General features: G+C 42.4%; 1 protein-coding gene across 1 annotated transcript in view; it reads right to left on the bottom strand.

Moving 5' to 3' along the window:
• Positions 1-11,230, bottom strand: part of thsd7ba (thrombospondin, type I, domain containing 7Ba) — a 901,507-nt gene that overhangs the window by 569,535 nt on the left and 320,742 nt on the right. Inside the window, exon 5 of the mRNA XM_043694069.1 lies at positions 3,972-4,773. Within this exon, the coding sequence (XP_043550004.1) occupies positions 3,972-4,773 (802 nt within the window). The remainder of the gene's footprint in view (positions 1-3,971; positions 4,774-11,230) is intronic.

Raw genomic sequence — 11,230 nt, 5'->3', positions numbered from 1 at the left:
ACACTTCCTTGCAGTAATCTGTTCTATTCTGAATGACAATGGCTCCTCCTTTATCTGCTGGTTTGATGACAATGCTGTGATTGGTTTTGAGAGCCTGGATGGCATTGCTCTGTGAACGGGTGATGTTTTGCTCTATCTTGTGGGTACGGCTGATGAATCTGGCATTTGTATATTCCCTGACGGTTTGAGCATACATGTCAAGCCCAGGGCAGCGGCCCTCCGGTGGGGTCCATGTTGACACCTTCTTTGGTCGCTCCTCTACAGATCCCTGTGATGACTGTTCCAGTTCATCAGTGGGCTCAGTGAGATCACTGCCAGCACCTTGAAAGAATTCCCGGAGTCTCATTCGTCTGATGAACTCCTCTGTGTCTGTTGCCAAAACCAACGGGTCCATTTTGGTGGTGGGGCAGAAGTTGAGACTCCTACTCAGGACTTCAATCTCTTCCGGTCGAAGGGTGTGGTCTGATAAATTGATAATAGACTTCCCCGCGTAATAATGTTGTCTATTGTGGTTCCAGGGTGGGCTTTGCTATTACTGGTGAGAATGCCAAGTTTCTCCAGTTTTTTGTTCTTGGCGTGCATGTACGTGGTGTAGTTTTGTCGCCTTGTCTGTTTGGCAATGTCACATAATTGTACTGATTAAACCAAACAGACAAGGCGACAAAACTACAAACAGGCACTCCTATACACACATACACATGGACACACATACACACAGATGCACACACAGGCACCCTTACAGACACACACACTCCCACACTCACACATGCACCCCCTCACAGACTTAAGACACTCTGCACTCACTACACACACATACACTTTCTAACACTCACAACCCCCAACCCAGACAAACACACACACACACAGACAGACAAAGACCCACATGCACACATATATTTGTGGGGTGAATTTATACTTGCAGGGTTACATTGTACTTTGCTCAAAAACTGCATGCATTCATGTAGAACTCTGAGCTCAAAAACTGCATGAATTTATGTAAAACTCTGTTATCTCACTTTTTCGATTAGAATCAATCTAAACATCATGGCATAGACAGAGAACACATGGGGCCAAAACCTTCAACATATTGTCCAACCATTGTTAACAACTAACCCGAGAATGCAACTTTAAAAAAAAGGTTTTGTGATTTACACATGAAAGTGAAACTATCACTGTATTCTAACAGATGAAAGGCTTAAAAGACAATCAATTTTTCAATGTATAATTTCAGTTACATCACACTGTAAATTTTTGCTATAAATTCTGTGTTACGATCGAGCCCTCCACTATCACTTGATGAAGGAGCGTCGCTCCGAAAGCTAGTGTGCTTCCAATTAAACCTGTTGGACTATAACCTGGTGTTGTTTGATTTTTAACTTTGTACACCCCAGTCCAACACCGGCATCTCCAAATCATAATCTATTTGGACTTTCACAATGGACAAATGTGTAAAAAATATTGCAATTAGCGTCATAGAGTTATAGAGTCATAGAGATGTACAGCATAAAAACAGACCCTTCGGTCCAACTAGTTCATGTCGACCAGCCATCCTCAACTAATGTAACTAATCCTAAACTAGTCCCATTTGCCAGCACTTTGCCCATGTCCTTCTAAACCCTTCCGAGTCATATACCCACCCAGATGCCTTTATTGTTATTGAAATTAAGAACTGTCATTCTAAAGATATCAGCTTTCTTTAGCTTATGATTCAATAGTGTGTTATTCATTTATGATGTCTACCCCAATTTAACAGTGTACATACTTTTTGAGTATGTTGTCAGTTGACAAAGAACCATTTAAACTATAATTGATTTGAAGATGTCCTAAAGAGGTATACCTTTAATTGAATTATTTACCAATAATTAGACCTCATAGTTCCAAGGAGACAAAGCATTATTCTTTTGATGCTCTTGGGCTTATAAAGCAGTGCATGCTGTGACTTAGTGGGAACAAAGACAGGGTTATCCAGTATATTTATTCTCGCATCAAGTTTATTTTGGATACCACATTGAAGTTGTTAATTTTATCACAAAAAATGTGACTGGAATAATTATTTACAAAATAATTTGGAACGGCATGGTGACTCAGTGGTTAGCACTGCTGTCTCACAGTGCGAGGGACTCAGGTTTGATTCCAGCCTCGGGCAACTGGCTGTATGGAGTTTGCACATTCTTCCCATGTCTATGTTTCCTCCGGGTGATTAGATTAGATTAGATTACTTACAGTGTGGAAACAGGCCCTTCGGCCCAACAAGTCCACTCCGCCCCGCCGAAGCGCAACCCACCCATAACCCTACATTTACCCCTTACCTAACACTATGGGCAATTTAGCATGGCCAATTCACCTGACCTGCACATCTTTGGACTGTGGGAGGAAACCAGAGCACCCGGAGGAAACCCACACAGACACGGGGAGAACGTGCAAACTCCACACAGTCAGTCGCCTGAGGCGGGAATTGAACCTGGGTCTCTGGCGCTGTGAGGCAGCAGTGCTAACCACTGTGCCACCGTGCCGCCCACCAATGCCCGGGTGCTCCGGTCTCCACCCACAATCCAAAGATGTGCAGGTTAGGTGAATTGGCAATGCTAAATTGTCCAATGTGCTCAGGGATGTATAGGTTAGGTACATTAGTCAGGGGTAAGTATAGGGTAGGCGATTGGGTCTGGGTGGATACCTCTTTGGATGGTTGGTGTGGACTTGTTGGATTGAAGGGCCTGTTTCCAAACTGTAGGGATTCTATCCTATTAATTTAATTGTGTCAAGTTTTCTAAGAAACTGAATTAACTTGAATTATTGGACAAGTGGCTACGACTGTTATTTAAAGAAGCTTCACAATGCTGCATGAGGACTACAAAAGTATTATTGTGGGGTGAATTTTGTTGATAATGGCCTCATTGCCAATGCTGAAAGCAATTCCTATGTAGGTGGTGGAGCCCACTTTGGCATATTGCTGGCAGCATCAATTAAGAGAAAGCCGCTGGTACCATTGTTCCATTAACGAGAGCAGTCAACCAATAAGAAGTTCTGAAGAAAGGTCTGGACTCAAAATATTAAGTCTGCTGTCTCTCTTCAGATGTTGCCAGACCTGCTAAGTTTTTCCAGCAATTCCTGTTTTTGTTTCTGATTTCTAGCATCCACAGTATTTTATATTTTTTTCAATTAGACGGTCACCTCTTGCAGTCAATAGTGCTGAGGTTGCAACCCCAGGGAAAAGACACCTCAATAAAAGGGCAACATCAAAGTCTGGGGTATACAAGGGCCCACCAACTGGGGGCATGTGAATTGAATACCAGAAGCATTTTCATGTGAGGGCAGCCACAGCATCTGGGGATATCTCAACATGAGTCATGGAGTCTCCATAAAATAGGATCACACCCTCACGCTCTACACCTTCTATAACCCAACCAAGTTTCACATGCGTGTCTTTGTAGTATGGCTCCCATTCTCTCCACCCCCAAACGAGACAGGCAAAATGCCAATGGAAGGAGAATGTGTCCTTCATTGTTCACTAAAGTGGGTCAATTGGTATCTAGGCTGGCATCTGAGTTGCCAACTTCCCCTCTGTTGATAAATATTATGGTATGGCAGTGATGAGGCATCAGACTCCCCTTTTGAAATCTTCATCTGCCATTTTGTCAGCCCTCCCACCTTGTAACCCATTTCTACAAGGGGCTGAAAAGGGCACCAGGTTATCCAAATGAAAATCCAGAACATCTATAAAATACAAATTATTGCATCTCTTCCATACTTTTGTTTCATTTTTCAAATAGTGACAATCTCCCTCTTCATTGTTTGGAATGCTGTTATGGAAGTGCAATAAACTGCAGTTAGTGATTCAATCTTTATTCAGCTAGAAAGGTGCAAGAGTAAAAATATTTAGCGTAATACTTCAAAACTTGCTGCATTTGTTTATTCCACAGAACGCTGACTAATCTTTGTTAACAGGCAAAAACCTGGAACAATGATGTTACCTTAGCATGGCGTTCCTTCCATCGCTTCTCATACAATGCACATGTCTTGTTTGATATCCTATCTCTACATCCCATGCCTTGGAATGTTGGTGGATTGGATGCTTCACATGATTCTTTCCTGACGATTGCAAACTAAAGTTCAGTACTGTGTTGCCATTTTGCCAGATTTGTCTTTGGTGTGGCAGTCTGCAGTCACTCCAAGGACCTACTTTTAGACTGTACTGAAACTCATCCTCCCCAACCAAACAGGAGATCTGTATATCACAGCTTCTAGTTTCCGTTAGAGATGGGCAGGTATTACCACCATACAAGGGAGGTGATAATACAGAACGAACACGATGTTGTAATCCTTTCCCACAACCTTTGCTGCAGGCTGACCAAATAGAGAACTCCGACACAACACAGTCTTGTGGGCAGGGAATGAGGCAGGCTTGGTCCGAGGCAGGCTTAGGTGTAAAGAATTCACAAATCTCGTCTAACACCACCGATCGGTTGGATTTTCGTACGCAGTGTACTTTCCTATGCTGCAGTCCCTGCTGGGCAGTGACACAATTGGAGGTCCTTGGTTCAACTTTATTTGAAGCAATATGAAGTGTACAATCTCCCCATTTTGAGGATTCCCACTCAAAAAGTTCCTGATGCCAGTCACACACCTTGAAACAGTCTCTCTGAATTTCTGGTCTCTCTTCATACTTACAGTGGGAATGGTGTGTTGTCCAGCCTTCAATGTGGACACACCACACTGTTCTACTTTGTACTCCATTTGGACCACAATCTTCACCAATACATCGACCCCACTGGCCTAAAAGCAGAAAACAAATTGAGTAATTCAACATTTAAAATGGAAGAGCACATTAAGTTTTGGCTTGAAACAAATGTGGAGTCATGGACACTTTTAAAAACTGTGATAACTTACAACAGACATAATTTCTTTGAGTATAATCTGCATTTAGGTGTCCAAAGATTATAGGTTAATAGCAACCAAAAACAAAAATTAATAACTGAACGCTGCTGAAATTTATTTTAAAAAATTAGCCATTAAAAGTGCTGGGAAAACAAGCACATGCGATAGATGTGTTACATTGCTTTGTACATTGAAATATGAAAAAAGGACATCTATAAACCATTTCCATTTTTCCTCGCCTTGATCCCAGGAACACATAGTCCTCAGATGTAAAGAAGATGAAGAAGTGAAGATTGTGTTGTTGAATTTCTGTATCTTTTCCATCACTAGTGAGACACAGATGGAAAGACCATTTACACAATTTGAAAAGCCCTCACAGGATAACTAAGATATCCCATAATAAGAAAACAAACAGAAAATACTGGAAAATCCAACAGGTCAAAAGGCCTTTCGTAGACAGGAATCAGGTTAAACTTTCAAGTTGATGGTCTGTCATTAAACGTGGACTAAGTTAGTGACATAACAGATTATAACTAAGCAAAAACAGAGCAGAAGAGTATTGCATTCAATTCTAGCTGCCACATTACAGGAAGAATGTGGAAGCCTTGAACAGGATGCAGAAGAGGTTTACCAGATGCTGCCCAGATTAGAAGGTATGAGCTATAAGGAGAGGCTAGAGAAACTTGCGTTGTTCTCTCTAGAGTGGCGGAGGCTGAGGAGAGACTTGATAGAAGTCTATAAAATTATGAGATGCATAGATGAGGTTCACAGACAGAATCTTCTTCCCAGAGTTGAACTGTCTAATACTAGAGGCCATGCATTTAAAGTGAGAGGGGGAACGTTCAAAGGAGATGTGAGGGGCAAGTTTGTTTTATACAGCGAGTGGTAGGTGCCAGGAACTCAGTGATGATGGAAGCAGGTACAATAGGGACTTTTAAGGGACTTTTAGATAAATACATAAATAAAAAAGGCATGGAGGGATAAGGACCAAGGACAGGCAGAAGGGATTGGTGAGATGTGTGGCATAACACTGTGGCCCAAAGGGCTGGTTCCTATGCTGTACAGTTCTATGTTCTATGAGTAGGGACAATTAGAGACTAAAAAAAAGTTTTACACCCAGAAATAAGGGCCATAGCTGAGGTGTTAAATGAATATTTTTTTAGATATCTTTACATGGAAGGAGGAAACTCAGTCACTAGAAGTTTTCAAAGTTAATAAGGAAGAAGCCTGAGACAGATTATTGGTACTGAAAAGTGACAAGTCACTGGGACCAAATGAGATACATCCAAGGATTTTGAAGGATGTGGGGGTAGAAATAACAGGGGTCTGGGTGTAATCTTTCATTCTCCCTTAGATTCTAGGGTAGTGCCAGAAGATTGGAGAATTGCAACAAATTGTGTTGCTAAAGAAGCATTGCAAAAGATAAGCCAAACATTACAAACTTGCCAGATTAACTTCAGTGGTGGGGAATCAATCATAGCATCCCTAGAGTGTGGAAGCAGGCCATTCAGTCCACACTGACTTTTCAAGGAGTATCCAACCCAAACCCTCCCCCAATACCCTGTCCCTGTATTTCCCAAGGCTAATCCACCTAGCCTGCTCAGGCCTGGACATTATGGGCAATTTATCTTGGCCAATCCACCTACTGCTGAAGTGTGGGAACATACCAAGGCACACCCATGCAGACTAGGGGACAATATGCAAACTCCACACCGACTCCATACCCAAGGGTGGAATTGAATCCACGTTCCTGGTGTTGTGAGACAGCAATGCTAACCACTGAGCCCACCTTGCCATCTAAGCTTTTAGAAACAATTATTTGGCATAGAATTAGAATTTGTATGGAAAAAGATAGGTTGATTATAAAGAGTCAGCTTAGAATTCTAAAGGGGAAATAGGTTTTAAATAACTTTGCTGGAGTTTTTGAAGTGGTAACAGTAAAGCTCAATGATTGCAACACTGTTGATGTGGTATCCTTTGATGCAGAGCCAATCAATAACTTGGTGAGGAAAATAGTAGATCCCTGTGTAAAAGAGGTTGCAGCAGCGTGACTACAAAATTGGCTGAATGATAAGAAATAGAGAGCAAAGGTCAATGAATATTTTTCAGGCTAAAGGAAGGTTTGCAGTGGAATTCTCTAGTGGTCAGTATTGGAAACTTGCTTTTCCAGACATATATTAATGAACCAAATCTTGGTGTGCAGGTGATAGTTTCAAAAGGTTATAGATGACACAAAAGTTGGAAGCATTGCAAATTGTGAGGTTGACGGTGTGGAAATCCAAAAGGACATTGACTAGTTGGTGGAATGGGCGGGTAGGTGACAGATGAGGTTCAATATAGAGAAGAATGAGGTGATGCACTTTGCTAGAAAGCACTTTGAAAGCAGTTAAAAATAAGGGGTACAAATCCAAAGGAGGTACAGGAGCAAAACAAAACCTTGATTGCATATGTGCTCAGATTATTGAAGGTGGTAGGGCAGATGAAGAGAGCAGTTAATAAAGCATATAATATCCTTGGCTTTATTAATGGGGATGTAGAGTACAAGAGTAAAGAGGTGATGTTGAATTTATTTAAAACACTTGTTAGACTTCAGATGAATTACTGTATGCAGTTGTGGGTCCCATATTAAAGGAAAGATGTGAATCTTTTGGAGACAGTATAGAAGCGATTTACAAGAATAGTTCCAGGACTGAGAAACTTCAGTAATAAGTTGGAACTGCTCTCCATGGACAGCAGAAGGCTGAGATGAGACTCAATAGAGGTTTTCAAAAACATGACTGGGCTGGAGAGAGTAGTTAAGGAGAAGCTGCTCCCAGGCCTGCAAAATAAAGAATGAGTGGGCATAGATTTAAACTGATGGGCAAATGGAGTAAGCGTGATGCAAGAGAAAAACATTTTCACACAGCAAATAATTAGGGTATGAAATGCACTGGAAATGTGGGGGCAGGTTCAATTGAGGCATTTGGGGGAGCACTGGATGACTATTTGGATAGAAATTGTGTGCACCGGAATGGGAAAAAGCAGAAGATTGGCACTAGATAATGATGCTTTTTTAACAAATTGGTGCAAGCATGATGGACAAAATGGCTTCCTTCTGAACCATAACAATCCTGTAATTGTGTGTGATCATAAATGCATGTACTATAGTAGAGTGATTAAACTACTGACGGATCAAATCTCACCATATGTACTGAACATGAGTTAAGAAAATCTGATAACTTGTAGGCATGGGACCTGCAGTAGGATTAGGGTTAGGTGATTAGAGATGAAAATCTAACCAATGTCAGGAGGGAACCACCAACTGAGGCTGGACTCAATAAAATGCCTCCAAGACACAGTGAACTCTTTATGGTATTCAAAGCCATCTATCACATCACTTCATTGTTAGGAGTGCACAGTAAGTATTGTTTTGCCAATGTTGGCCACATCCTGAGAAGGAGCATAGTAGATGGTTACACTTGTTCTATAATTAGGGAAGTTCTTTTCCCAAAATTTCTCAGGATTCCTAAAACATGTTCAGTTCAAAGTAACGAAGAAATTGTGGTAAGTCTCAAGGCATAACTCGTGTGTCACTTGTTTTTGACTCTATTAGATTAGATTAGATTAGATTAGATTAGATTACTTACAGTGTGGAAACAGACCCTTCGGCCCAACAAGTCCACACCGACCCGCCGAAGCGCAACCCACCCATACTCCACATTTACCCTTTCCTAACACTACGGGCAATTTAGCATGGCCAATTCGCCTGACCTGCACATCTTTGGACTATTTGAAGGCAATTTTTAAAAAAAGTAAAAGGATTTACATTTCCAAGTAGCTTTAGATTAGATTAGATTACTTACAGTGTGGAAACAGGCCCTTCGGTCCCAACCAGTCCACACCGACCCACCGAAGCGCAACCCACCCATTCCCCTACATTTACCCAACACTACGGGCAATTCACCTGACCTGCACATCTTTGGACAGTGGGAGGAAACCCACGCAGACACGGGGAGACTGTGCAAACTCCACACAGTCAGTTGCCTGAGTCGGGAATTGAACCCGGGTCTCTAGTGAGGCAGCAGTGCTAACCACTGTGCCACCGTGCCGCCCACGTGCTTGTTGTATGCAATGATCAATTATTCTTTTCTTCAAATATTTTTGAAATCCCACTATGTCCAGACAAAAAATAAAAATCAATTTTTAATTATAAAGGCATTACATACACAACAGGTACTGGTAAAAATCTGCAGAAGAATCATTTTAGAGACAGGGAAATAATTCAGGCTGAGGAATGTCATGTCTCACAAATTATGATCACTACCTTTGGATTTACAAATGTCTTAAATTTCAAATTTAATTCACTTGAAGTTCTCGTTATGTGTGTTAAAAATTAGCAATCTGCAGATGGATAATAATTGTATGGTTCTAATTTGGAATCAGTAATTTGCTGATTTTTACGTGGTTCAAATCACCCCACTAACACCCCCACCTGCTCTGCCCCCAATCCCTGGATTTCGCTGCTGGACTTATTTAGGAAATGGGAAACGAAGAAGGCAGTAGACAGCTGTTTCAGGGCAAAAGAATCTCTGTTAATTTACTGTACAAAAGGTAAGTATAACACAAGAAATAAAGGTCAATGCAATGGAGAAGGAAATTGACAAAATCAACTATACAGAGGACAGTAACTAAATACAGTATTAAATTAAACACAGAACACTGTGCAAACTTAAACAACAATTTTAATCACAGAAAATTTAAGCAGACTTCCTAACATCGGGGCTCCATGGACTGGTACCACCCGCCTCCCCCTGCTGCTAGCAAGGTTGAAACTTTGGGGTCTCGGGAGTTTCAGCTCACCATTGAGGGAAACATAGTTTAAAGTACAGCTAGTCATTGAGGTTCTTGTCATCAGTTCTCCTGGTTCAGAATGGGCTCATATCTAGAAGCTCTTCTGCGGATAGCACTTGATTGGCATGCCCCATTTCCGATGTCATTTGTTGCGATGATGCCCTTGGTTTAGCTTACCGAATCAGCTTCTCTAGTCAACCTCAGTGGCTGTTCAGAAACTCCTTGTTGGGGCTGGAAGCATGTTGTCAACAAAGCTCTCCCCCAGATGAGATCAGGGATGGCAATTATAGAAGGAAAGCCAGTGTTTCCAAATAAACCTGTTGGATTCATGTGACTCTGCCAAAGTTGTCAATCTCATATTTTACTCATGTGACTCTGCCAATGTTGTCTGTCTCAAACGCTGCAGGCAAGGATGCCCTGAGACATAGTACATTGGCGAGACCAAGCAGAGTCTACAGCAATGGATGAATGGACACCGCACAACAATCACCAGGCAGGAGTGTTCCCACCCAGTCAGGGAACACTTCAGTAGTCTGGGGCAGTTGGCCTTGGACCTTCAGGTGACCATCCTCCAAGGCTGGCTTTGGAACAGGCAACAAAGCAAAGTGGCTGAGCAGAGGCTGATAGCCAAGATTGGTACCCATGGGGATGGCCTCAACTGAGATCTTGGATTCATGTCACACTGCAGGTGACCCCACTAAACGATACACTCTCTCTGTCTCTCTCTCCCTCTTTCACACACACACTCACATTCACACCCACACACACACCCTCTCACGGATGTATGCCCCATTACACCCAACACAGACACACCCCACTCCCCCCCACACACACACATGCATACACTCACTCGATCTCCCCTGTACACACACATATAAGATTGTGGGGTGAATTTGTACTTGCAGAATTACATTTTATTTTGTTCTAAAATTGCATAAATCCATGCAAGATTCTGTAATTCCCACTTTAGAAATATAATCAGTCTGACTTAACATTGGGACACAGACAGACTTTAACTTTACACCTCCAATGCATTATCTGAGCTGAGATGACACCTATTGTTAAAAGCAATCTTGAAGATGGAACTTCAGATCCACCAACGTCAAGCTCTGACCACTGCCTCCTGCTGGCTGACTGTCACCTACAGGACGAGCAACAGGCTGGTAAGGGAACGTGGAAGCTGAACACAAAGCTGTTGACCCCGGGAAACATTGAGGAGCTCAAGATGGACTACGCAGGTTGGAGAACCGTGAAGCCCCTCTTTGAGTCCCCAGCGGACTGGTGGGAAACAGTAAAAGGGAATATCAAAAGGTTCTTCATCCTCAAAGGTGTTCAGGAGGCGAGACAGAGGCGGGGAAAACTGTCCCAGCTCCAGGAAAGTATGCAGAACCAGCTCCTGCTGCAGACGATGGGGGTGGATATCACAGAGGACCTCAAGAAGGTGAAGGGCCAGCAAGCCTCGCTCTCTGCTTCGGAGGCCCCCAAGATAATCTTCCGGTCCAGGGTCCGCTCGGTGGAGCAGGAC

The sequence above is a fragment of the Chiloscyllium plagiosum genome, chromosome 7 (genome assembly GCF_004010195.1).
Source record: "Chiloscyllium plagiosum isolate BGI_BamShark_2017 chromosome 7, ASM401019v2, whole genome shotgun sequence".
Taxonomy (NCBI): Eukaryota; Metazoa; Chordata; class Chondrichthyes; order Orectolobiformes; family Hemiscylliidae; genus Chiloscyllium; species Chiloscyllium plagiosum.
This window is presented reverse-complemented; position numbering and strand designations above follow the sequence as displayed.